At 33.7% G+C, this 27,182-nt stretch overlaps 3 protein-coding genes across 12 annotated transcripts; 1 reads left to right on the forward strand and 2 right to left on the reverse strand.

Moving 5' to 3' along the window:
* Positions 1-7,253: 7,253 nt before the first annotated feature.
* Positions 7,254-7,706, forward strand: LOC133799307 (secreted RxLR effector protein 161-like). The gene has a single exon (XM_062237328.1). The coding sequence runs from the start codon at positions 7,254-7,256 to the stop codon at positions 7,704-7,706; it is 453 nt and encodes a 150-aa protein (XP_062093312.1).
* Positions 7,707-11,540: 3,834 nt separating this feature from the next.
* Positions 11,541-17,454, reverse strand: LOC133800639 (probable LRR receptor-like serine/threonine-protein kinase At1g29720). Of its 3 annotated transcripts, none has more exons than XM_062238663.1 (13): positions 15,415-15,486; positions 15,249-15,325; positions 15,096-15,167; positions 14,255-14,323; positions 14,065-14,130; positions 13,704-13,769; positions 13,569-13,607; positions 13,437-13,471; positions 12,991-13,367; positions 12,784-12,920; positions 12,556-12,674; positions 12,262-12,476; positions 11,541-12,152 (listed from the first exon to the last, which is right to left on the reverse strand). In XM_062238663.1, exons 3-10 carry the CDS (start codon positions 15,164-15,166, stop codon positions 12,798-12,800), a joined length of 846 nt encoding a protein of 281 aa, XP_062094647.1. In that variant the 5' UTR covers position 15,167; positions 15,249-15,325; positions 15,415-15,486; the 3' UTR covers positions 11,541-12,152; positions 12,262-12,476; positions 12,556-12,674; positions 12,784-12,797. The 3 variants fall into 3 exon arrangements, with proteins under 3 accessions (XP_062094647.1, XP_062094646.1, XP_062094648.1); XM_062238662.1 differs by having other exon boundaries at positions 11,541-12,155; XM_062238664.1 differs by lacking the exons at positions 11,541-12,152; positions 12,262-12,476; positions 12,556-12,674; ... (2 more) ...; positions 13,437-13,471; positions 13,569-13,607 and adding exons at positions 15,561-15,629; positions 15,817-15,888; positions 16,028-16,096; ... (1 more) ...; positions 16,554-16,898; positions 17,024-17,454 and having other exon boundaries at positions 14,065-14,119.
* Positions 17,455-18,062: 608 nt separating this feature from the next.
* LOC133800628 (probable leucine-rich repeat receptor-like serine/threonine-protein kinase At3g14840) lies at positions 18,063-27,140 on the reverse strand. 8 transcript variants are annotated; one of them, XM_062238632.1, is made up of 27 exons: positions 27,006-27,140; positions 24,909-24,959; positions 24,612-24,783; positions 24,458-24,529; positions 24,311-24,379; positions 24,146-24,217; positions 23,991-24,062; positions 23,834-23,905; positions 23,684-23,752; positions 23,534-23,605; positions 23,361-23,435; positions 23,198-23,269; positions 23,032-23,097; positions 22,878-22,943; positions 22,610-22,675; positions 22,467-22,505; positions 22,340-22,374; positions 21,866-22,254; positions 21,582-21,780; positions 21,286-21,429; positions 20,957-21,120; positions 20,632-20,839; positions 20,288-20,525; positions 20,045-20,195; positions 18,757-19,951; positions 18,440-18,659; positions 18,068-18,133 (listed from the first exon to the last, which is right to left on the reverse strand). In XM_062238632.1, exons 1-25 carry the CDS (start codon positions 27,073-27,075, stop codon positions 19,643-19,645), a joined length of 3,012 nt encoding a protein of 1,003 aa, XP_062094616.1. In that variant the 5' UTR covers positions 27,076-27,140; the 3' UTR covers positions 18,068-18,133; positions 18,440-18,659; positions 18,757-19,642. The 8 variants fall into 8 exon arrangements, with proteins under 8 accessions (XP_062094618.1, XP_062094616.1, XP_062094617.1 ...); XM_062238633.1 differs by lacking the exon at positions 27,006-27,140 and having other exon boundaries at positions 18,440-18,511; positions 18,583-18,659; positions 24,909-25,768; XM_062238634.1 differs by lacking the exon at positions 27,006-27,140 and having other exon boundaries at positions 18,063-18,511; positions 18,583-18,659; positions 24,909-25,768.
* Positions 27,141-27,182: the final 42 nt, after the last annotated feature.

Genomic DNA, 27,182 nt, shown 5'->3' on the forward strand with positions numbered 1-27,182 from the left:
GTGTCTTGGTCACGTCAGCGCCACATATGTAGTTTTAAAAAATTAATTTTAAAATATTTTTTTATTAAAAATTAATAAATTTAAAATAAATTATAGTTAATAAAAAAAGTTAATTTTGTAAGATTTTATTTAATTTAAATTATTTTTAGTATAATGATTTATTTTAAACTTATTAATTTATAATAAAAGAAGAGTTTTTTCATATTTTTAAAATACACATGTGGTGTTCACGTGACAAATACATATCAGCAAGCAAAGAATCACGCCAGTATGACGTTAGCTACATTGGACAAAATTAGACAGAAGTCTCACTTTACAACACTGTGAATAGTTCGGGGGAAATTTTTAACGGCTCGAAAAAATTAGGGGACACAATAATGTATAAATCATAATTTTTTAGGTAATGGGTTGATCTGTATAATATAGGTAAAAAAATTATGTTGTGATTAAAAGGGTAATTTTATTAGTGACATGATCCTAAAATATATATAGAGTGTGAACGTTACTATATCTTTGCTGACTTTTCTTTTTCTTTTTTTGGTCGAGTATATCCATGCTGACTTAATTTTACATATTTGTTGAATGACTCAAATGTGGGTCTAATTTAATAAAGGGTTTATGTATTTTTAGACATTGTGTTTTGTCTCATTATCTGTTTGGATATTGTATTTTGATAAATTACTTTTTAGACCCTATATTTTCTAAAATAGTTTAAATAGACTCCTGAATCCGATTTCGATCAAAGTTTTTCTTTTAACTAAAATCACAAATAATTCATCAAACAAATAACTCAGAACAAAAATACAGTTATTCTGCCTAAGAACTGTGTTGTTATATTCAATTTTTTGTTCATCAAAATCAGGTTTAGGGGCCTATTTGAACCATTTTACAAAACACATGGTCCAAAAAATAATTTGTCAAAATACAGGATCCAAATAGGTAATGAGACAAAACACAGAGTCTAAAATAGTATAAATCATTTAATAAATGTCTTTATTATTTATGAGTTGGAGAATATATGTTGATTTAATAATTTGGTTTTATAATAATTTTTGATGATATATATATATATAATGTAATTTGGCATAATATTTACTTGAAAGTGATTGAAAATGAGATGGCCATTTTTTATGAAGAAATTGAGAGAAATATCTATACCAATTTATCATAATAATAAATTTTTATTTTTATTACTACTAGCTTGATGAAATGTGGACACGACTAACAATTTTCAACAGTCAACATCTATATAATTAATGTCCTCATGTTGGACTCATTCAAATGGAAAATATATCATATTTGAGGTATTATATATATATATATAATAATAGAGAATTCTCATAGTTAAATATCATAATAATAAAGAATCACCCGAATACCCAAAGTTAATATTAGAATTAATTTTTTATTGTATTTATGGTACTTGATTTTATTACTTCGTCATTGAAATAATACACAAGAGTTTCACCATCTGTATATATCCTTCTTTATTACTTCGTCTATTTATTTTTTTTAATTTTTTTTATTAAAGTATTCTTAATAATTTTATATCACGTTATCAACACAATTATCTAATTGTCATTATTTTTTTTATAAGTAAGTCAATGTATTGAAAAGAAACAAAAAATACAGAAGCTGGAAACGGCCCAACAACTCAGTTCAACAATTACATTTCAAACAAAGCATGAAATCAAACTAACTCATCAACTTTCACCCCTACTAAACCTGTATAAGAAATCCTATTATAGACAACCATTTTAATCAAAGAGGTCGTATACTGAACATACCAGACTAAACCCTCCCAATAAGCTAAATTCCTAACTCTCCAAATATGATAAACAAGGCTGGCAAGAATAGTCCAATACACCAATTTCTTGAATCTACTCAACTTGCTTCGTTTAATCCACTTGAAGATGCCTTCAATTGTACAATGCCGAGTCTTAACTGACAACCACACCAATATGTGTTGAACACACTGAGCACTAAAACAACAATAAAAAAAGAGAGGTGATTATGGGATTTTTCCTTCAAACCACAGATTCAACAGTAAGAATCAATACTCAATCCAAACTTTCTCAGGCGATTCTTTGTTTTCAATCTCTGTAAAAAGTAGAGCCACATGAAAATATGTGCTTAGGAACTATAACTCTACTCCAAACAGTTGCATAAGCAAATCTGAATTGTTGATCATTTTTAGGACTTTATAAATTTCATAAATAGAATAGGAGTTTTGCTCAAAACCACATTCTTGGATATAAAGCTTTTGATTTGCTCTTTAGCTCTCACCACCTAACGCCAATACCGGCTGCTATCACTAGTAGCTGAATACTCCCACCAGTCATGATCTTTGAGATAAACTGAATGGACACATTTCATCCAGAGATTCTCCTTGTTCATGGATATATGCCAAACATGCTTCCCTATAGCAGCCAAGTTCCAGTAAAAAATATTTCTCAAACCCAAACTGCCTTCAAACTTCCTCTTACACATAGTGTCCCAAGAGACAGAACCGGTTCCAGCAAACTCAGAAGACCCATGCCAAAGGAAATTCCTATAGATTTGATTAATTTTTTCTAGCAAGGCCTTTGGAAGGATCATAACTTGAGCCCAATAAATTTGAATGGACATCAGAACTGCATTCATAAGAGTCATTCTACCAGCTAGAGACAAAAGACGAGATCTCCAAATTCTAATTCTATGTATCATCTTCTCAGCCAAAACACTACACTCAGCCAAACTAAGAAGTTTAGAACAGATCAGGATCCCAAGATATCGAAATGGGAGCTGGCTTTTAATAAAACCCAAAACTAGGTGAATACGATTCACATCCTCGGGTGCATAGCCATAGAAACTATACTTCGCCTCCTTCTGTTTTTTGCTTGACCCCTCTTTCTTCTTCTCCTCGTAGTGTTTCAATTGCTTCTTCATGTCCTTCTGAACTCCTCTGCTAACCTTCTTAAATGACAACTTCCTCCATGGATACTTGAAAAAGTATAATTATTAAAGGCTCTTTCTTTCATTGGTTATCATCTCTTTGTTGACTCAATTATAATTATTTATCTAACACAGGTCCATTTAATATGGTGTTGTCTTCTTTATTTTGATGATATACATATGATTTGGGACTTATCTTTTTTCATTACCTATAATTTATTAACCTAATCAAATTGACCTTTGATTGGGATGAAATAAAATTGAGAAGTCTCATTGAAAAGTCACCACCACCTCTAAGCTTCTAGACTATTCTAGAAATTTCTATCATTACTAATACTATAGAATTATCTAGAATTATATAATTAAGTTTCATAAAAATCATAGAACATTCTAGAAGTTTGTAGTGTTTAGAAGAAATGTGATTTGCTAGATTTTTCTAGTCTTTGGGCCAAGCCCACTATCAAGTAGTTTCTAGAGTTCTCTAGCATATTAAAGTTGAGTAGTATAAATAGGGACCTTAGATCCCTTGGAAGGGTGTCAAAGAGTGAGTACACAAAGTGCATCTAAAAGTGTTCCAAAGAGTGTAAGCTAGAGTGTTTAGTGTGTGTGGTCAAGAATTGTAATCAAGTCTTGGTGTAATTACTTTTGTATCAATAAAGTAATTACGTTTTCACGTGTTGTGGCATCCAACAAGTGGTATCAGAGCTGGATTGGGGTCGTACCGAAAGAGTCCTTTGTTGAGTTTCTTAGATTGATCGTGTGTGGTTTAGTACTACAGAGTTTGCACGATGGGTGACCTTCAAGTGGTCGGCGGAATTAAGAAACTTAACAACCAAAATTACAACACGTGGTCGATGCACATGGAGGCATATCTCCAAGGCCAAGACTTGTGGGAGATCGTTGGTGGCAATGAAGTCACATAACCGGAGGATGCCACCGCTTTGAAGAAATGGAAGATTAAAGCGGGCAAAGCCATGTTTGCGATTCAGACCACAGTTGAAGATGAAATTTTGGAGCACATCAAGCCGGCGAAGACACCGAAGGAAGCGTGGGATACTTTCACATCACTGTTCACCAAGAAGAATGATATGAGATTGCAGCTTTTGGAGAATGAGCTTTTCTCAATCAGGCATTGCGACATGACGATCAACCAATACTTCACCAAGGTAAAATCTCTTTGTATCGAAATCTCTGCATTAGACTCTGCTGCTGGCATGTCAAATGCTAGAATTAGAAGAATTATTATTCATGGATCAAGGCCAGAATTTAGAACTTGTATTGCTGCAATACAAGTTTGGCCAACCCAACCTTCTCTTGTTGAATTGGAAAACTTGCTAGCTGACCAAGAAGCGTTAGCTAAGCAAACATCTAGAATCTCATTAAAGAGTGACGAAGAAGCACTCTTTAGTGGTGATAAGAAAGGTCGATCTCGACCAAATGCTAGAATTTTTTTTAAGAAAAATGATGACAAGGATAGTCATCATGGAAGCTCCCAAACAAGGGGAGCTCAAAAGAAAGACAACCGGCGTGGCCAGTCAAAGAATAACAATAAATTTGATGGGAAATGCTACAACTGTGGAAAGTATGGCCACATGGCTAAAAGTTGCTGGTTCAAGAAGAAAACTGCAGAAGGTAATGCAGCCACGTCAAATGCAGAAAAGACAAGCAATGAAGAATGGGACGCAGAAGCATCTTTCACTGTGGAGGAAGAAGAATTAGCTCTAGCAGCTACTGTTCCAGGAAAGATCGACTACAATAATGATTAGATAGTTGACTCTGGCTGTTCAAATCATATGACAGGAGACGAAGAGAAGCTGCAGAACATAACATAATATAAAGGTGGTCGTGTAGTGGTAACAGCCAACAACTCAAGATTACCGATTGCTCACATCGGTAAAACAACAATCACGCCGAGATTCAGCTAAAAAGAAGTTTCACTCCAAGATGTCTACCATGTACCTGGGATGAAGAAAAATTTATTGTCAGTAGCGCAACTTACGGCGTCGGGCCACCATGTCGTATTCAGTCCTCAAGATGTCAAGATCTACCAAGATCTTGAAATCTCTGGAACACCGATGATGAGAGGACAACGTTTAGAGTCTGTCTATGTAATGTCAGCATAATCGGCTTATGTAGACAAGACTCGAAAGAACGAAACAACAAATTTATGGCATGCAAGGCTGGGACATGTCAGCTATCACAAACTCAAGGTAATGATGAAGAAGTCTATGATGAAGGGTCTTCCTCAACTCGAGGTCAGAATAGAGACCATATGTGTCGGCTGCCAATACGGTAAGGCGCATCAATTACCGTATGAAGATTCAAAGTTCAAAGCCAAAACACCATTGGAGCTAGTTCATTCTGATGTATTCGGGCGAGTCAAACAATCATCAATCAGTGGCATGCGGTACATGGTTACATTCATTGACGACTTCTCAAGGTATGTGTGGATTTTCTTTATGAAAGAAAAATCTGAAACTTTTTCAAAATTTAAAGAATTCAAAGAAATAGTGGAAGGAGAAGTCGGCAAGAAAAATCAATGCCTCCGACCAGACAACCGTGGCGAATATACCTCAGATGAATTTTCTAAGTATCTTCGAGAACGCCGCATACGCCATCAATTCACATGTGCAAATACGCCACAACAGAATGGAGTAGCAGAGAGGAAGAATCGCCATCTTGCAGAGACATGTCGAAGCATGCTACATTCAAAGAATGTTCCAGGGAGATTTTGGGCAGAAGGTATGAAAATAGCAGCTCATGTGATCAATAGACTTCCTCAAGCAAAGTTAGGGTTCGTCTCACCCTTTGAGAAACTGTGGGGCTATAAACCTACAGTAAGTCACTTTCGAGTGTTTGGCTGTGTGTGCTACGTGTTTGTGCCAAGTCATCTACGTAGCAAATTTAATAAGAAGGCAATACGGTGTATCTTCATTGAATACGACAGCCAAAGAAAATGGTGGAAATGTTGCGACCCAACAACAGGAAAATGCTATACGTCGAGAAATGTGGTGTTTGATGAAGCTTCTTCATGGTGGTCACTACAAAAGGAAGAGTTACCAGATTCTAAGGAAATAGAAAACCATTTGCAGAAGAAGATGGGGGAGCAAATTGTTGAGTTACCTTCAACTCCAGAAACAGATGAAGAAGAACAAAGTGAAGAAGACAACGAAGACACAACACAGAGTCCATGGCAAACAGGAGTGCATCAAAGATCATAAGATGATGCAAATAATGGCCAACCAGAACTTCGAAGATCAACAAGAGCGCGAAAGCCAAATCCCAAATACGCCAATGCTGCTGTAGTTGAAGAAGAGAATTTCAGAGAGTCGGAGTCATATGAAGAAGCATACCAGAACTCCAAGTGGCTTGAAGCAATGAAAGAAGAGATAACTGCTTTAGAGAAGAATCAAACTTGGGAGCTGGTGCCAAAGCCGAAGGAAGCCAAACCCATTTTGTGTAAATGGGTCTATAAGGTAAAAACTCGTCCTGACGGTTCAATTGAAAGATACAAGGCTCGGTTAGTAGCTCGAGGTTTCTCTCAAAAATATGGGCTAGATTATGATGAGACATTTAGACCAGTTGCTAAGATTACAACAGTACGGGTTCTACTAGCACTTGCAGCTAGTAAAGACTGGAGGCTATGGCAGATGGATGTAAAGAACGCCTTTCTACATGGAGAATTAGATCAAGAAATATACATGGTCCAACCAAAAGGATTCGAAGATAGAGCTCATCCGGACTATGTCTGCAAACTGAAAAAGGCACTCTATGGATTGAAGCAAGCTCCACGAGCATGGTATGGCAAGATTGTTGAGTTCTTATTAAAGAGCGGTTATACCATGGCGCATGCAGATTCAAGCTTATTCGTCAAAGTAAGGGAAGCAAAGATCGCAGTTGTCCTAGTATATGTCGATGATCTCATCATTACTGGTGATGATGAAGCAGAGATTCGTCAAACAAAAGAGAACTTGTCAGTTCGCTTTCAAATGAAGAAGCTTGGAGAATTGAAACACTTTCTTGGATTAGAAGTCGACCGAACTAAGGAAGGTTTATTTCTCTGTCAGCAAAAGTATGCTAAAGAATTGTTGCAAAAGTTTGGAATGCTCGAATGCAAGCCCATCTCAACACCTATGGAAGCTAATGCCAAGTTATATGCTCATGAAGGGAAGGACTTGCAAGATGGAGCAATGTATCGGCAACTTGTAGGTAGTTTAATCTACCTTACGTTAACCAGACCAGGTATTTCATATGCAGTTGGAGTAGCAAGTCGATATATGCAACAACCGAAGAAGCCTCATTTGGAAGCAGTGCGATGAATGCTAAGGTATGTCAAAGATACCATTAACTACGGCCTCTTATATAAGAAAGGTGACGAGATTAAGATAGTTGGATATTGCAATGCTGATTATGCTGGAGATCATGATACTCGTCGCTCAACAACTGGATATGTATTCATGCTTGGATCTGGAGTCATATCTTGGTGTAGCAAAAGGCAACCAACGGTGTCCTTGTCAACCACTGAAGCAGAATATAGAGCAGCAGCAATGGCAGCTCAGGAAAGTACATGGTTGATGCAACTAATGAAGGATCTACATCAATTTACAGACTATGCAGTGCCACTTCATTGTGATAATCAGTCTGCTATTCGTCTAGCAGAAAATCCTGTGTTTCATGCTCGAACAAAACATGTGGAGGTGCATTACCATTTTCTCAGAGAGAAAGTTCTACGAGAAGAGTTAGAGATGCACCAAATAAAGAGTGAAGACTAGATAGCAGACTTATTTACTAAAGGACTCAACACAACAAGATTTCAAAAGCTCAGAGAACATCTCAATATGAAGAGTCGGTGTTGAGGGGGAGTATTGAAAAGTCACCACCACCTCTAAGCTTCTAGACTGTTCTAGAAATTTCTATCATTACTAATACTATAGAATTATCTAGAATTATATAATTAAGTTTCATAAAGTCATAGAACATTCTAGAAGTTTGTAGTGTTTAGAAGAAATGTGACTTGCTAGATTTTTCTAGTCTTTGGGCCAAGCCCACTATCAAGTAGTTTCTAGAGTTCTCTAGCATATGAAAGTTGAGTAGTATAAATAAGGACCTTAGGTCCCTTGGAAGGGTGTCAAAGAGTGAGTACACAAAGTGCATCTAAAAGTGTTCCAAAGAGTGTAAGCTAGAGTGTTTAGTGTGTGTGGTCAAGAATTGTAATTAAGTCTTGGTGTAATTACTTTTGCATCAATAAAAAAATTACATTTTCACGTGTTGTGGCGTCCAACACTCATTCCTTCTGATATTGTGCTGGCTATTTTTGTTACTCCTTTATCATCTACTATTAATTATGACTTTATGGGGATACTCAAATTTAGGGGTTAGCTTCAATAGGAGAATGTACTATTAAATCAGGTTACCATTTGGCCTTTTATCCTAACTCGGCCCCTCTTCCTCTAATTATTAAATCAGCTTCAATAGGACACAAAGAAAATGTTGTCTCTTTCAATTTTGGAAGCTAATTGTTTGCTTTTAAGCTTTCATTTCTCATGTGGAGACTAATTCCAACTCGATAATGAAGAAGTGGCTGACCAAGATTGCTAAAGACACACCCCATTCATTCATTCATTCATTCATTTTTATTTTCCATCCATTTCCTTTACTTTATTACACTATATATCACTAGCACATATCCCAAAGCTTCTTTGTATTAAAATATTAAGCCACTTGCTTAATTTATAAATAAAATGGACATGTATCTCTAAGAGATGGATGATGCCCAAGATATTAAGTTGTGGATGGATGCCCAAGATCTGAACCAAAATAGAGCACAACTAGAAAGAGGAGAAAAGAGAGAGAAACATTATCTCTCAAAGGAAGAACACAACACATTTTATAAGGTTGCAACCATACTTTATTAAAGAGTAATAAAACAGTGGACGTACGTAGTCACGTAGGTTGCATTCCCTTAATCTTGATTCTTATGCTTAAATGGAAACTCACAGTTGTTGAAGCCCATTTTCGTGGTATTGAATCACTGAGGAAATTCCAGGATAAATTACCATACAAGGTAGAAGGAAAAGACTGCTATTAGGCATAAGTATGCTAAAAATCACAACTAGAATGGGAAATTAGAAGCTTTTGTATACATACACTTCCTTAAAGGTGAGGAGCTTCCATATGATTCAGTTCAAAAATAGCCATGAACAAGGGAAGGGAGAAGTTTACATATATTTTCTTTATTATTATTAATCCCAGAGTTTGTTAAGAGTCTAATTTCCAGATTCAATTCAACTTTATAATAATTTTGTTTTTATTATTAATTATTTTATAATACAATACAATACAATGTCAAATGTATTATGTCTTTCTCTTTAGATAGATACATAATTTGTTTCCAGCCAATTATTTTCAGTAACGACACATGAAAATGAATAATAAAATCATTAAAGATAGTTTTCTTTAATTGTTTGCAAATAATTCTAGTTCACACTTTAACTTACCTAAATGTAAAGACTCTCACTGAAGATAAAGAGATCATGCAGATCCAGAATCAATCCACGATGATGAGTTGGATGACTAAGCAAGAAAACTATGAGATTCACTACTGGAGGTTTGCTGTGAAATCTGATCAAGCTTGTCTCGCAACCCGGTCAACCTGAACGAATCATCATGAGAACTTGAATCCATAACCAGTTCAGGGATGGTAGCTCGACCTTCAAGCATGCTTACTACTGTATACAAACTTCACAAATATCTAATATCTGTCTCCCTATAAATAAATGCCTCTTATCTTATGTTTCCAGATTTGTTTCATCTATCACTCCCTTCAATCTTGCACATACAACTTAGAGAATCAAAGTCATAATAATAAACTTCTAGCTAAAATTTACAAAAACTCCCATGTTTCACTTAAAAGGAGAACAACGAAATCTAAAGATATTATGATGCTTTGTTATTCTATTTGATTTGAAAGCCTATTGCCAAATCCAAAAAATGTATCATGGCCTTCCATTTGATTCCCCCGATCTGTGTCTTGGTCAGAAATGAAACAACAACAATATTAAAGTACAAATAATGTTAAGAATCAATGTCTGCCCAAAAAAAAAAAAGCCCAAGGTAAATAAAAGCCCAATCCATTTTACCTAAAGCCAAGACAATGGAAGCTTCTCAACAAATGTGGAAGGAAGATATTTTTAAGAGAAAATTGTAGAAGGGTGTAGAAAGTAAGAGGGTGTTTGGCACATTAACTAAAAAACTGTTTTTTGTTTTTAAAAGCTAAAAACTGTTTTTTGAAAACAAGTGTGGGTGTTTGGCATTGTTTTCAGAAAACAATTTTTAAAAACAAAGTTTCAAAAAGCAAAAAATTTTGAGAACAAGGAAAAGTTGTTTTCTATTGTTCTCAAATTTTCTCACTTCTTATTTTTCATCATTTTTTCTTTTAAATTATTTTATCTCATTATTTATTGCAAACTTTTAAAATATTTTTCTCTTTGAAAATATATTTGTTAATTTTTTATTTAAGATTTTAAAAAAATAAAACTAAAAAATTGTTTTTAGAAAATATTAACCAAACACCTCTTGTTTTCTGAAAACTACAAAAACAGTTTTCTGTTTTCATTTCTGAGAACACAATTTTGAAAACAAAAAACAGAAAACAATACCAAACAGAACCTAAGTTTTTTAGGAGAAGCGTGTAGAATATGGTAATAATGTATGGCTAGGATTATTTCTCAATTTAATATTTGTATGGTGTATAGATTGCATGATTAATATGGAAAAAAATTGCAGCACCAACAGTAGTTGATGCCTCCAACAGTAGTTGGTTTTCCACCACAATTTATATGCAGTGAACAATGATCTACACATCAATCAATGTTGATTAAAACTATACAACAGGAATGGTTTATAGTCAATCCAGTTAATATGTAGTTTTGAAAGAGGCTTATTTACCTTTTGAACATGGAGCCAAGCACTTGTTGAGCATTCTATATTAATCATATTGAAAGCAAGCATTAGTGAAGAAATATCATCATGAAAACTAATGTTCTTTTTGTTTTAGTTTTTATTTAAAGCTTATGAGTTATTTTTCTGACCAGATGTGCTTCGGAAGTGATTGCTGATGAATATATAGCACAAGTATATCGATCAGTTTGACATGATAATATATGATGCAAAGATATAGAAATAAAAGAAAGTTAAAGAAACTTATGGCTTCTCGCCACTTTCTTTTATAACTGTGAACATGTTTAGAACCAATTCTAGTTCTACCTTCATCTCTAACTTGGTTGTGAGCTAGCTAGGGAAGGATAGTAGTGGTTTCCAAGGTTAATCTAATGGCACGCCGAAGCTAAGAAAGACTGATACATTGTTGCTGTAGGGGTAGCTCTTACTTGTAAGCTACTTTTCCGATCTTTGCCTTCACAGGGACCATTTTATTACACTAAAACACTATATAGTAACTATAGTGGTTTGAATACATGGAATACTTCAATCGATCATAATGGACAGATATAAAATTTTCATGACTTGATTTTGGAGAAAACTCTTCAAAATGCAAGGCACAACACTCAATTCTAGCATGACTTATTACCCTTAAATTGATGGACAAATTGAAGTCGTTAATCGCTATTTAATTAGAAATGTATACATACATTTTGGTTTTCCATGAGAATTATCTCAATATGAAAAGCACTTCAGGCTATATTTTTTGACTTGGCTCAGGTGTATTTTCTTTGCTATCCAAGATGCAACAATCAGTTGCTCAATCCTCAGCTGAAGCAGAGCATATATCAGCCTCAGCTGCAACCTCTCAAGTTATTTTTGGCTTAGAAGAATTTTAAAAGATATTGGAGAAAAGCAAGAGGAAGCTACTGAGTTGTTCTATGACAACATATTTTGACTGAAGCATTTCCATCAGCAAAGTTTCAACAACTAAGATCACCCCTTGGAGTTCAAGAACAACACATTAAGGGGGAGAATATTAGTTAATGTGCTGCTGCCATTTATTTATTTGTTTTATTTATATTTTGAGTTTTGTAAAAACTTTTGGATGGCTAATATTTAAACAAATGTAGGGCTGAGATTAAAAGTTGAGATGAAGTGTATTGGGGAAGCTTTGTTGATATCCTTGTATAAAAAAATCAGTTGTGATCAAGAGAATAGAAGCTGATCGTTGCCCCTTTCTTTCCTCTGTTTTTCCTCTGCATTTCTTGTCCATTTTGCTGCTGAAAGTAGTGTGTTTAAATATTAAAGATAATCAATGAATTCATGAAAATACACAAAGTCCTTAATTAGCAATAGAATAGACTCAAATATAGATGATAAGCTTACCAAATAAGGAATGAGCAAGGCTATTGTTCTCCATATATTCATATATATACCAACAACAATTGTTTTCCTTCAATACAACATCCGTGTAATTTGACAAGATTTGGGTGTTGTAAAGCAGAAATCATGCCTATTTCGTTTATGAATTCACGATTCCCTTGCTTTGATTTGGAAGAAAGTTGCTTAACTGCAATAATAGTGCCATCTAATAACACACCCTGCAATAAATATATGGGATTATTTTCATTTTGTTATGATATCAAGTTTATTATCATGAACTTAGTGAGTTACAGATACCTTGTAGACTGACCCAAATCCACCTTCTCCAATTTTGTTTGCAGCATCGAAGTTGTTAGTGGCAGCTTTAATTTGTTTGAAGGTAAAGAAACCAGTTTGTAGATTTAACCCTTTCAAAACTGTACAAGAAATAACAATTTCTTTGGTAATACATCTTTAAATGAATATTTGAGCAAGATAAAACAACCTGTGAAACAATAAGAGAAGAATGAGAATACATTTTTTTACCTTCATCCCTTGATTCACAATTGAACGCGAATATCTAGTGTCTTATGACTCACAATTGTCTTAACTACTATGACAAATTCCTTATCAATTCCATTAGCTTCCTTCTCAATGTTGAAATCTTCCACTACTAGGCTTCCCTATAAAAATTAAACTCAGTCAAGCATAAGTTCAAAAGTTGCAATGATTGTCAACAAAAATCAGGAGTACCTGAACATAAACATCAAATATTCGCCTTCCAACACCGTAATAAGATCTGTTATCTCGTAATACTATCTCTGCAAAATGCAGTTTCACAGTATAATTTCCATTTGCTAAGCAACGAGCATAATAAGTTAGTGAAAGAGGCGAGAGACGCGCGGTTGTGTAAAGCTCAGAATTGTTCATTCTGAGTATAGACACATTTTCTGCTATGTAGTCCTTTGTGGTACTCCATACGTCCCAGAAATCACCAGTGTTGCTGAATCCCCAAATGTCTGAGTTATGGACAAATTTTGCAGCACCTCCCATGTCTTCATCTCCTTCATACATGATGCCTTCAATGGTGGTTTTTTTTCCACCACAATTTATATATAATGAATAATGATCTACACACAAAAAATCAGTGTTGATTAAGACTATACCACGGTGGATAGTTTTAAAGTAGAGTGATTTACCTCTTGAACATGGAGTCAAGCACTTGCTGAGCATTCTATATCAATAATATTCAAAGCAAGCATTAGTATATAGTAAAATCATTATAAAAATTAATGTTCTTGTTGTTGCAGTAGTTATTTTTTGAAGCTTACGAGTTGTTTTTCTGTCCAGATGAGCTCCGGAAGAGATTGCTGGTGAAAAATGCAAGTGTATTTATTAGTTTCACATGATTATGATGCAATGAATATGGATCTCAAAATAAAAGAAAGAAAAAGAGGGACTCTTACAAAGTTTCTGGACAAGTAGATGGTTCAGACACCTCTGAAAAGTTATTGTAAGAAAGATCTGTTTGGCTGCAAACAGTAAGAAATTAAGTCTTAAGTTCTTGACAGAATAGTCAAAAGGATTTGTCTAACAATTGTGAAACAATTAAAAGAATCAACCAATCATCCAAAATATATCGATGCAAAAGATTTCGTCCCTCAACTCTTTACTAAATCTAAATCAAAGATTGTGTGTCAAATATTGTTAACCATAACAACATTGTGTTTTTCCTTAAAATCTCCAAATTAAATAAGCATGAATGGTATATGCCTGCAATGTATATGAAGAAAAACATTATGATAGAACATAAGATTGGCAACTCACTAGCGACTATCTCTGAGATTGATCCACTCTGGAATAGACCCACTGAGCAAGTTACCTGTTAAATACCTATTCAGTGTTCAACACAATAGCATAAGAAGAACGAAAATAAGTAGTAGTTTAAAAAAAATCAGAATAAAATGGAAATATGAAATTTTGAGGCCTTCTTCCTACTAATTTTTTCATTACTTACATTGTATCCAATGCCCTTATATTTTCAAAATTTGGAACTGGCCCTTCTAGTTTATTAAAGCTAAGATCTCTACAAAATAGAAAGCTTAATGTCAGATATGTCATGGAGTAAAGTTCAGTAAATGATGGTTATTGGTGTAACAAATTGTGTTTAGTTTTATTTTTTGGAATAAAAATGAGAGAATAAGAACGAAAGGCTAGGCTAGGTTAGTACTGTTGGGTTCAGCTCACTTAAAGTTCTATTTTTTGGTAGTTAAAACCGTTTCTTTATGATTGGTCCAAGTCAGCATTACTTAGTTATAAAAGGAAGGCTGAAATCATTTCTGGTACAGAGAAGAATTTTACAGCAAGAGATTAGAAGAGAAGAGAATTCAGAGGAGATGAGAAGAGAAGAAAGTTCAGAGGAGAGAACCTAAGTTCTAAACCTTTCTTCTATTTTCTGTCTACTATTTTGTTTTCGGTGCATGACACCATTGTTGATCTAAGGCTAAATTTGTCATCTTGTGTAATCTGTACTTAAAGCTTCATTAATAAAGATCAGAGCCGATTGGCTATTCTCTCCCGTGGATGTAGGCACAATCATTGTGCTGAACCACGTAATTGTTGTGTTGTGTTCATTTGTGTTCTCTGTTTTGGCTGCCATTTTCTTTGTTCTTGTTAAGTTTTTTGGTTTCTTGTTTGGTGTTTTCAGGCACCACAAGTACTATACTTGATAACCAAATGCCCTCCAATAATGCCAACCAAAAAAAGGAAACACAAACTTGTAAATAAAAAAGAATTTCCTAAAGCTAATTCATTGTCTAAATTTGTCTAAATTTGAGAACAAGTGAAAAGAAGTTTACAGGACAGATAGACTTGTCAAAGTAGGAATATATTCAGGAATGTTTCCTCTTAGATTACAGCTCCTCAACATCCTGTAATGTCAAACAATGTTTTAGTAAGTTCAAACGTGGTTGATCTCATCAATCATAGAAAACTACTTATACATAGCTCACCTCACAATCGATCTAGGTTTGTCATATTTCTCAAGTCTGGAAAATCTGAGCTTTCCCCATGTAAGTCACTAATCCTTCTGCAAAGAGTAACAACAAGATAATTTCAATGAATGAAGTTAGTAAACATATCAAGATTTTAAGGAGACAGAAATCAAGGAGAACTTACAGTTCTGTTAACTTGTTCAAGTTAGATAGACTAGATGGAATTGGCCCGTTGAAACCACTTCCTTCAATCTCTCTGTTGAGAGTAGTGTGTAAAATCAATATTAACTACTCATCAATTTTGAAAAACAAGAGATCAATAGCTCTTACAATTTCTGAAGTTGTTTCCAATTGCCAAACTCAGGCATCTTTCTTGTGAAGTTATTACCACTGATCCTACTGCAATGAAAGAACACGACTCAAGATTAAAGTGACATAGCGTTGACGATTATTCAACCAAAATATCTTGGCTCATTTCTTGTAGAACAACACAACACGTGAAAATAAACGTTACACCAAGACTTAGCCACTCTAATTGACTGTATATTATTACATTTATAAAGTTATAGCACACTTTGTCACTTACAGCACAGTTAACTTTGGGAGACTAATAAGAGCCATAGGGAACTCTCCAGTGAGATTGTTTGCATTAAGATTCCTGCAGTCTCATCATTTCAAGGCTAAATTAATATCATTTTCCTTTATGTAGCTCTACTCAAACAAGTATAAAAAACCATAAGAAAAGTCAATACAAAGAAGAACAAAAAATTGGGAAGCAAAAAAAGTTGTATGCTCACAAGACTTCCAAGTTCAATTGCCCAAGCTCATAGGGAATAGTTCCAGAAAACAAGTTGCTCTCCAAGACCCTGAAAAGGCATAGTTCTTTCTTCCCAAGGTTAGAAGATCATTATAAACAAATCAAAGGACTATAATTAAAAGAGCAGAATTAAGGGTTAAAAGAGAAAGAGCATACAAATGTGTGAGAGTGGTTATGTTTCCTAAATAGCCAGGGATTGGTCCTGATATGTAACCATGAGCAAGGGAAGGAAAGGGAAGGGAGGAGTTTACATGGTTTGGATATGGCACTCAGTAGCAGAGATGGAGCATTTGCAGATGATAACATTGCTGTACTGATCTGCACGTGGGATATCAGTAGTGGATTTGCTACTACAAGCAGGGTCACTGAAGTTCCAGTCTTTCTTGTTCAATTGTTCAGCCATTTCTCTAATGGCTTCCACTGCATACAATAGTAACTATCAAAATTATAACTTGCTTAATTAAATTTTCACAAACAAAAAAAATAGATAGGGAGAGCTTTTTCACCTTCATACTGTGGAAGAGTAGTACCAGCTTGGGCTTTGGATTTGAATGGAGCCAAGAAGAACATGAACAGTAAGTGTAGTACGGTAAACATACGTCTAAGACTTTCAGAATCCATTTTTGATGCTCACCAACTTCTTGAAAATTAGCTATTTTGGGCTACATATATCATATTAGTTAAGTCTGGAACCCCATGAAAATATTCTTCCCCAATGACTTTGAAGCAATGCTGCAGTAAGTAGCCTCCATGGGTAGCAAAATCAGATATTTTTAAATAATTTGATGGAGAAACATTGAATGATAATCCATATTTTCTTGTGTGTATGTGAAGCAGATTTCTTGGACCGACTTTGAGAAGAAAAAATAAAGCTTTAAAATCAGTCTTCATCAGACACGTTGTTTATTCTAGATAACTAATATGGTATACATTATTAATTGAACTTGGAATTTTAGCATTGCTGAGCTTAGCATACCAAGAACAAAGATAGGCATATGTTGTATACTACTTTCTCACGGAGTTGCATTGAAGCAGAGTCATATCATGGACTTGCGTGGTTGTTTTTTCTACTTCCTACTTTCTACTTTCTTGACCAGTTTGTAGATCTAATCCTCTTAGAACTGTACAGTAGTAATTTCTTATATGTTATTCGACTTTCATTGAAAAATTAAGAAAGATAAGAGCAAAGAAGAAAATACAAATCTAGAATAGATTGATATATACTTACTTATGCTCTGGATTATTATGTCAACCCCATAAATGTAAATCCTATGCATAAATTTTTTATTTATTTTGGTAAAAATATATGTAGCAATGCGCAGATAATGAATCATGCAATTGCTTTTTCTAGCATAGGTAGGAAATCTGAACTTTAATTCTTTTAACCGAGTACCTTACAAAATTTCTAATGAGTAGAAATTTGATGACAATATATATTTTACCTTGATTCCAATATAGCTTTTCCACCAAAGAATGACTGAACCTATGAAAAGAAGACAAAAAGCTGAAACTGCTCCAATGATGATGAACTTTATGTCTTTTTTCTGTCCTGGAGGTTTGAAATACATCAGTGGAATAATAGTAATTGTAAAATAGAAAAACAATAAATAAATAAGAATCAGTTTTCCTTTTCACTATGAGTATGCTAGTTTCTTCTTGATAAAATATAGAATTAGGACAAAGTTTTGGTTGAACCTCGAAACAATTTGATGTGTTATTTATTTATTCTTTTCTTTCTTGTTTCTCTGTTTGATTATGTTTTGTGCAGATCAAGTTGAATTTATTCCAGACTTTTTTATTTGATAGAGAAGACAATCTCTATCATGAAACCAGTATACTTTCCATAAATCCATTCTAAGCCAAGGTGGCACCATTATGTGTGTCAAATATTAATGTTGCCATACGAGTAAGACACTGTGTTTGTCCTAAAATATGTAAATTCTTTAAGCATCAATCTTCGCATGTTATGCTTCTGATTTCATAAGAAACATTATTAGATAACATAATATTGGTAACTTACTAGTCAGTGCCTCTGAATTTAATCCAATCTGGAATAGGCCCACTGAGTAAGTTACTTGTGAATTACCTATTCATTGTGCCACACAATAGCACAAGTGAAGTGAATGAGCAAGAAGTTTATGAACAAAAGAGTAATAAAAAGAAAAGGAACGATGAAGTTTTTGAGTAAGGTCCTTCCTCAATGTCTTCTTCCTACTCAATTTTTGCATCACTTACATGTTCTTCAAGTTTCTTAAATTTACAAAATAAAAAGCTTAGATGTCAGTTATGTCAGGACATGCAATAAATTAATTTCACTAACAAAACAGTAACTACAGAGATAAAGTGTTTAAACTTTTAAGTAGAGAATTTGACAAGTGAATAGAAGAATTACAATATTTCTAGAGCTTCCAAACTGGGCATATATTCAGGAATATTTCCTCTTAAATTACAGCTCCTCAGCACCCTGCGTGCGATTTCATACATAATCATAAAAGTTCAATATTTCTCAGAGACACAAATTTATATATAGCTTACAATCTTTGCATGTTTGTCATGTTACTCAAGTCCGGAAAATTTGAGCTCATCTCTCCATTTAAGTCAGCAATCTCCTTCTGCAAAGAAAGCCTCATTAAAAATGAAGTTATATAGTAAACATATCTAGAGTTTAGGAAGACTCATATGAGTAAATGGCAATGAAAGAGAACTTACAATTCTAGCTACTAACTTGTTCGAGTTAGATTGGAAGGAATTGGCCCATCGAAACCACTTGCTTCCATTTCTCATTATGGATGTAGTATGTAAAATCTACATATCTATTGTTCGTGATTTTTTAAAACCAAATTGATCAATGGCTCTTACAACTTCTCAACTTGTTTCAAAAGGCCAAACTCTGGAATCCTTCCTGTGAAGTAGTTACTACTGATCCTACTGCAATGAGAAAACATGAGTCAAGATTCAAGTGACATAAAACTTGGTTCATTTTGGTCACGGAGTTACACTACAAATTTACACTTAACAGCTGATTTAACTTGGTGAGATTAGTGAGATCAGGGAACTGTTTGCAGCAAGAGTCGAAGCATAATTTAATTATTGTTGTCAAAAGATACCTCTGTATGGAAAACACTAAAAAAGAAGAGACCTATTCACTAAAAATAAAGAGATCATGCAGAGCAAGAATCAATCCACATTGATGATGAGTTGGATGATTGAGCAGGAAGACTATGATATTCAGTGGAGGTTTGTTGTGAAATTTGATCAAACTTGTCTCGCAATGTAGTGAACCTGAAAGGATCATCAAGAATACTTGAATCCATGACCAGTTCAGGATCATCAACTGATTTTCCACAGTACAGCTAGAGACCGAACAAATCTGACTCTAAAAATCTAGTAACATAATGTGCTTTGAGTTGAGTATTGTTATAACTGTACAAATCTTACTCTACAAAAAGAACATTTGGTTTTGTTGCAATCATTAGAGTAATTTCCTTTCAAGTTGTAACAAAATGGAGTTCATTAAATTTAAAAGAAAATATTGAATAGCGTAGGTGTAGCCCAATATACATTTAACATAATTTATAGTTGAATTTTTTCTTTTTTATCGTGGTTCAACCATTGATACAGTGGCCTCATTGACAGAGCGTCTACTACCACTTTGTGTGGAAGGATCATAACTACTACTGCTGGCTTTAAAAGTAAAAACAGGTTGTTTGGGTTGAGATTGATGAAATATTTGGTTACTTAACATGGAAGCTACTTGAGCCATGGAAGGTCTATCTGTGGCAAAGTCTTGAACGCACAAAAGCCCAATGTGTATGCATTTCAATGCCTCTAATTCATTGTATGACTCGCCTAATGCTTCATCCACCAACTCTATTCCTCTGCCTTCACTCCATAGCTGCCATGACTGTTTCATTACATTAATATCAGCCTCAATTTCCCACCACAACACACAAACATAATAACACAATTTGAGAGATTTCTTTTGTGAACTACTCACATATGCAATAAGGCCTTGGTATTGATCCTCATCCTTGAAGCTAGTATTCTTTTTCCCGCTTATTATCTCTAGTAGTAACACGCCATAGCTAAACACGTCAGATTTTTCCGAGAAGATTCCTCTCAATGCGTACTCTGGAGACATATAGCCGCTGCAATTAATTAAACACACCACTAAATTAGATGCCAAATGCCATAACAACAATGTACTATCAAATCATCAAATTAAAAGAATGATTCTCACATTGTTCCTACCACCCTATGAGTATTTGCTAGATCTAACGTGCCTTCAAAAATCCTTGCTAATCCAAAATCAGAAATTTTTGGAGTCATCTTCTCATCCAATAGAATATTACTGGCCTTCAAATCTCGATGTATTACCCTTAAACTGGAATCGCGATGGAGATACACAAGACCTCTCGCAATGCCATCAATAATGTTGAATCGTATGGCCCAATCAAGCTCTACCCTTCTTCTATCATCTATATAAGAAACCAAATCACGCCACTAAAAGTTAATTAGTGACAATGTCCAACAAATATACTTCTAACTAAAGGATAAAAATGTGGATAAAGATGAGAGACTAACCGAAAATAAAAGTATCTAAGCTCTTGTTGAGCATGAACTCGTATATTAATAACTTCTCTTCATTTTCAATGCAACAACCAATGAGCTTAACAAGATTTCTATGTTGCAGTTTGGAGATCAATATTATTTCATTCCTAAATTCTTCGTAGCCTTGTGATGAGCTGCTAGACAGTCTTTTCACCGCAACTTCTTTCCCATGTAGTTGTCCCTGTAAATTTCCAAACATAGCTAACTAATTAGCTCATTCACTCACCCATTCACCTGCATTTCTCCATTATTATTGTAGTGTAGTAGATTCTATGTAAACTATTGAAAACCAAATGACCTTATAAACAGGACCAAATCCTCCTTGACCAAGTTTGTTTGTAATACTAAACTTGTTTGTGGCCATTAGTATGCTATCCAAGTCAAAAAAATGAAGCTCAGGTTGATCGTCTCCTCTCTTCAAGTTAGTACTTGTCCAAATCAAATCATTATTTGTTGCAGTTCCTGATGTCAAGTCAATAATACACATAATATTCAGCAATAAATACGACCAAAAAATACAAAGTTTTAGGTCCCAATATAATGAAGAACATCAACATCATGTACCATGAGATATGCAATGCTCAAAGCAGTAACAATCACAAACTGAAGCTTAGATATTATTCTTACTTTTTCTCTTAGCTTTTCGTCTATGCAAACCGAAGGCTACAACAGCTAATAATGTTGCACCAGCAGAAACAGCTACAACAAGGCCGATCATGATTTTGGTCTTACTCAAATGTCCTTCCCGTGAATGAGAAGATACAGAATAAACTATCATAACATATATGAGTCCATCAATCATTTTACATCATGACTTGATCATATATAACATTATTAATAATAATAAATAATAAAGACGAACAAAAATAATCGATAATTAATTTCATCCTAATAAAAAACACACACAATTGTGTGTTACTTACCAGATTCTATAGAGATAGCTGATATTAAAGACCCATAATTTCCTTGCTTTGGAACATTCCTTGTCCCTTTCCCCATCCATTGGAGGCGGATCTCCAATGTGTTATGACTCACAACAACTGTGTTAATTACTTTGATAAACTCCCTATCAACTCCTTTAGCTTCCTCTTTAATGTTGAAATCTGGCAACACCCGTTTTCCCTATAATAACTTACTTAACTCAGTAAAACATAAGTTCACAAGCTGCATTAAGTAGCATAATGATTAAGCATAATGATTAAGCTACCTGAACATAAACATCAAATACTCGTCTTCCAACACTCTCAACACTCTCATAATATTCGTCGTTTTTAAATACTATCTCGGCAAAATGTAGTTTCACAGTGTAACTTCCATTTATTAAGCAACGAGCAAAATAAGTTAGCGAAAGAGGCGAGATGCGTGCAGTTGTGTAGAGCTCAGAGTTGTTCGTTCTTAATCTAGATACATTATGTGCTATATATTCTGGCACTTCTTGATCCGTATTTCTGAAATGACCGGTGTTGCTAAATCCCCAAGTGTAGGCTGAGTTATGGAATAAATTTGCAGCACCTACAAATTCCTCATCCCCTTCATACTTTATGCCTCCAATGGTAGTTTCTTTTCCACCACAATTTATATGCAATGAATAATAATCTACACATCAAAGATCAAACAATGTTGGTTAAAAATATACAAAAGAAATGGTTTATAGTCAACACAATGAATGGTTTCTTTTTACCTTTTGAACATGGAGCCAAGCACTTGCTGAGCATTCTACATTAATCATATTCAAAGCAAGAATTAGTAAAGTATAATCATAATAAAAAATATTGGTATTCTTGTTTCAATTGTTTGTTAAAGCTTACGAGCTGTCTTCATGACCAGATGTGCTCTGAAAGTGATTGCTAATAAAAAAAAAAAGTTGAGACACAAATGTATTCAATTGTGAAATGCTTATGGTTCAATGAATATGGAAATAAATGAAAGAAAGAAAGGAAGCAACTCTTACAAATGATCTTGACAAGTTGATGGTTCAGATATCTCCAAAAAGTTATTGTAAGATATATCTATGTTCCTAAACACAGTCAGAAACTTCATCATTAGCTAAATATTTTTAAGTGACTTTGTTTTTGTATTGGCAAAATTATCATCTTTGTTACATCTTCTGATAAAGAGTTAAAGAGTGAGCTTAGAGTTGGGGTTTGTAGGTCATCATTCTTCTTGGTAATTTTGGTATGGTTTACACATTTTTGTAAAACATAGCATTGGTAACTTACATAGCATCTCCGAATTTGTTCATCCACGCTGGAATAGGCCCACTGAGTAAGTTACTTGTTAAATATCTATGTGCAACACCATAGAATAAGAGAAGTTTAATTATAAAGAAAAGAGTAATAAAAAAAAGGGACCAATGAAGTTTGAGTTACTTACATATAACGCAAAGGTAATATTTGAAAATTTGGAAGTGGCCCTTCTAGTTTATTAAAGCTAAGATCCCTGCAAAATAAAGATCTTAGATGTCTGTTAAATTCGCTAAAGATAAGTGCTTAAATTCCAAGGAATAGAAAATTTGACAAGAGAATAATCGAACAATTACAAGACATCTAGCATTCCCAAATTAAGAATATGTTCATGGATATTTCCTCTTAAATTACAGCTCCTCATTGTCCTGCAATTTCAAACATGGTCAAATAATTTAAAAGATAATCAAATATTAGGTTGAGTTCCATCACAAAAGTTTATGTATATATGGAGCTTACAACTTAGAAAGGTTTGTCATTTTACTCAAGTCGGGAAAATCTGACGAGTTCTCCCCATTTAAGTCAGTTATACTTCTGCAAAGATTGCCACATCACAAACGAAGTTAGCAAACATATATATATATTAAGATCTAAAGAAGACAGAGAAAAGTAGACAATGAAAAAGAACTTACAATTCAAATAAGTTTGCCAAGGTAGAAATACTAGGAGGAATTGGCCCACTGAAACCACTTGCTTCCATCTCTCTGTGGAGAGTAGCATGTAAAATCAATATAAATTGCTCATAAATTTTGAAAACCAACAAAGAGATCAGTAACTCTTACAATCTGTAAAGTTGTTTCCAATTGCCAAACTCAGGCATCCTTCCTGTGAAGTAGTTACTACTGATCCTACTGCAATGGAAAACATGAGTCACCAAAATATGTTGGTTCATTTGAGCTATGAAGTAAGTTATAGCACACATTGTCACTTACAGCGTGTGTAACTTGGAGAGATTGGTGAGAGACAGAGGGAACTGTCCAGTGAGATTGTTTGCATTTAAATTCCTGCAGCCACACCATTTCAATTAGTTAATGTCATTTCTACTACTTTTTTACTAGTAGATGTGATGAAAAGGTTAGGGATTCTCACAAATATTCCAAGTTTACCAATTTCCCAAGCTCAGCGGGAATGGTTTCAGAAAACAAGTTGCTCTCCATGTTCCTGAATTTGCGAGTTTATTATTATAATTAGCAAATCACAGGAGTTTAAAAGAAAGAAATTAAATGGGATAAGAAAGAGCATACAATACTCTGAGAGTGGTTATGTTTCCTAATTCGGCAGGGATTGGCCCTGATAAATTGTTCACACTAATAACCCTGCACGCCCACATTTGTTCAAACAATCAATTACTACTACAGGCCTTTTACAGCTTAATATATCTTGAATGGTAGGGATAAATGGAAACTCACAGCGATTCCAACTTTGTTGAAGCCCATTCTGGCGGTATTGAACCACTGAGGAAGTTCCGATTTAGATTTCTGCAAGGGAGAAGAAAGACTGGTATTATATAGAGTGTGTTGAAAAGTATTTGAATAAAAAGCTTTGTTTTTACATACACTGCCTTAAGGTAAGGTAGCTTCCATAGTGATGATGGAAGCTTGCCATTCAGATTCTGTCCTGAAAAATTACTGCACATATAACAGATGTCAACAGAAAACTCCAATCCAGTCATGGTGATTATATATATGTAGCCGTGAGCTAGGAGTTTACAGGCTTTTGATATGGCATTTATTATTAGCAGAGCTGGAGCAATCGCAGATGACTTCATTTGTGTAATATTCTGTGAAAGGGATATAAGAATATGTTGGTAGATTACAAGGGTCATCGAAGTGCCTATCATCATACTTGTTCAGTTGCTTAGCTATTTCTTTAAAAGCTTCCACTGCATAATAATAATAATAATAAATTAACTTAAGAAGATGAACAAAAGCAAAGTGCACAAGGTATATAATTTCTTGGTCTCCAGATATTATTTAAAAATATATATAAGATGGAGAGATTTTTCACCTTCATCGTGGGGAGGAATACGAGATTGGGCATTGCATTTGAATGGTGTGACTGCCAAGAAGAGCAGAAATAGTAATAGTACAGTAACACATTCTGATTGCAATGAAGCCATATTCATCATTCCCAACACAAGCAGTGCTTAAAATTTTTTTTTTTTTGAAAAAAGTAGTGCTTAAATGTTGATATATATATATATTTATATCATACAATACATGCATGCTTACAGTACCATTTCACTAATTTATTGCTAATTAAGCCAATAAAGGTCCCACGCGCTTTCATAGCCAACTCCCATGATTGACTCCAAAAAAGGAAAAAAAAACTCCCATTTTGACTGTGCAAAGAAAAATTCCAATAATCTCATAACAATTAAGAGGTAATCTAAAACTCTTTCTATGGTTTGTTCAAATTTTAAGAGATAAAATTAATAATTTGTGTAGGCCCCACATGTATTTTAAAGGTAAAGTGAACCATTTTGTACACAGAAGTTTAATATTACTTCTATCCTATATCTTTCTACATTTTCTAATGCAACTCAATTACTCAAAACAAATACTTCCTTGGTCAATTTACCCCTCATTTTGTTAGTAATATGCTTTTGCTCCTTCATTTTTTATTATATTTTCTTCAAATGCTCCCTAAATGGCAAAATTAGTATTCTTTTACCCCTAACGAAAATTCTTAATATAAATTTATCCCCCAAACTTTTTGCCTATAACCAAATATCACATAAGTCATAAAATTATTCTAGTTTTATTTTAAAATTTTATTTTTATTATAAATTTGACCATACAATTAATTTTTTTATTCAATTATTATGAAATTAAAACGAAACAAAAATATTCATCTTTTACCTACTATTTGTAGAAGTTGATTGTGATTTTTTTGTTGGATTATATATATTGATTAAATAGTTTGAAAAAGTTTAATAAAGACAATTTTTTTATAATGTTATTAATGTATCTATTAGCTACAAGTAACAAAAATAGGGAAAAAATTGATTTAGAAAAAACTACAAAAATTTCTAAACTTGTATAGTTTTGTTATGATATTAAACCTTTCAACAAATTTAAAATTCAATAAAACTAGCTATGAACAAATCTAAAAAGTAATTTATACAAAGAATAAAACAATACAAGTTATTTTTTATTTTTTAAAATTTATTAATTAATTTTATAAATTGTTGAGCAAACTCCAAGTGTTATGTAATTAGTTCCGGATGTCCAAAATGAAAATGTCGTCATCAAATATATATTTAAATTAGTTGTATGTGTATAATTTTTCCATGACAATTTTGAAGGGAATGATTTTATTAGTATTTTTTAAATAAGGAACAAAGAAATTTATTACATTAATATTCACCAAGAAGAGCATCACATTAATTGTGATTGTAATTACTAAGTCAAGGTCTCCCCCCACACACTTGCCACTTGAGAGTGTCACTGATTGTGATTGAAAATAAGATGGTCCATATTTTATGAAATAATTGAGGGAAATATCTATATTAATGAATCATAATAAATTTTCATTTTTATTACTTCTTAATTAAATTTATAAGTTTAATGATTTTTTAAATTACCCTACATTTATTCCCTCACAATTTCTCTTTTCTTCTCTTCTCTTCACATTTATTAACTTTTTTTTCTCACTCTTTTCTACTACCAAAGTACTTATTGTTCTTATTAATTTCCTCCCATTAATTAGTCATGAATCAGTAAAGAAATCTTAACATTAGATATTAACCGCTAGCTAGATGAAATGTGGACAGACAATTTCAATCACTCAACATCTATAATTAATGTCCTCAATTTGTACCCTCTTGACTCATTCAAATTTGAAAATTTATCATATTTCAGTTATATATATACATCTATCATGAAACAAGTATACTTTCCATGAATTCATACTAAGCCAAGGTGGGTCCATTATGTGTGTCAAATATTGTTGCCATACGAGTAAGACACTGTGTTTGTCCTAAAATATCTAAATTCTTTAAGCATCAATCTTTGCATGTTATGCTTCTGATTTCAAAGTAAAAAATAAAGAAGATAGAAAACATAAGAAACATTATTAGATAACATAATATTGGTAACTTACTAGTCAGTGTCTCTGAATTTAATCCAATCTGGAATAGGCCCACTGAGTAAGTTACTTCTGAAATACCCATTCATTGTGCCACACAATAGCATAAGTGAAGTGAGTGAGCAAGAAGTTTATGAAGAAAAGAGTAATAAAAAGAAAAGGAACAATGAAGTTTTTGAGTAAGGTCCTTCC

The sequence above is a fragment of the Humulus lupulus genome, chromosome 9 (assembly GCF_963169125.1).
Source record: "Humulus lupulus chromosome 9, drHumLupu1.1, whole genome shotgun sequence".
Taxonomy (NCBI): Eukaryota; Viridiplantae; Streptophyta; class Magnoliopsida; order Rosales; family Cannabaceae; genus Humulus; species Humulus lupulus.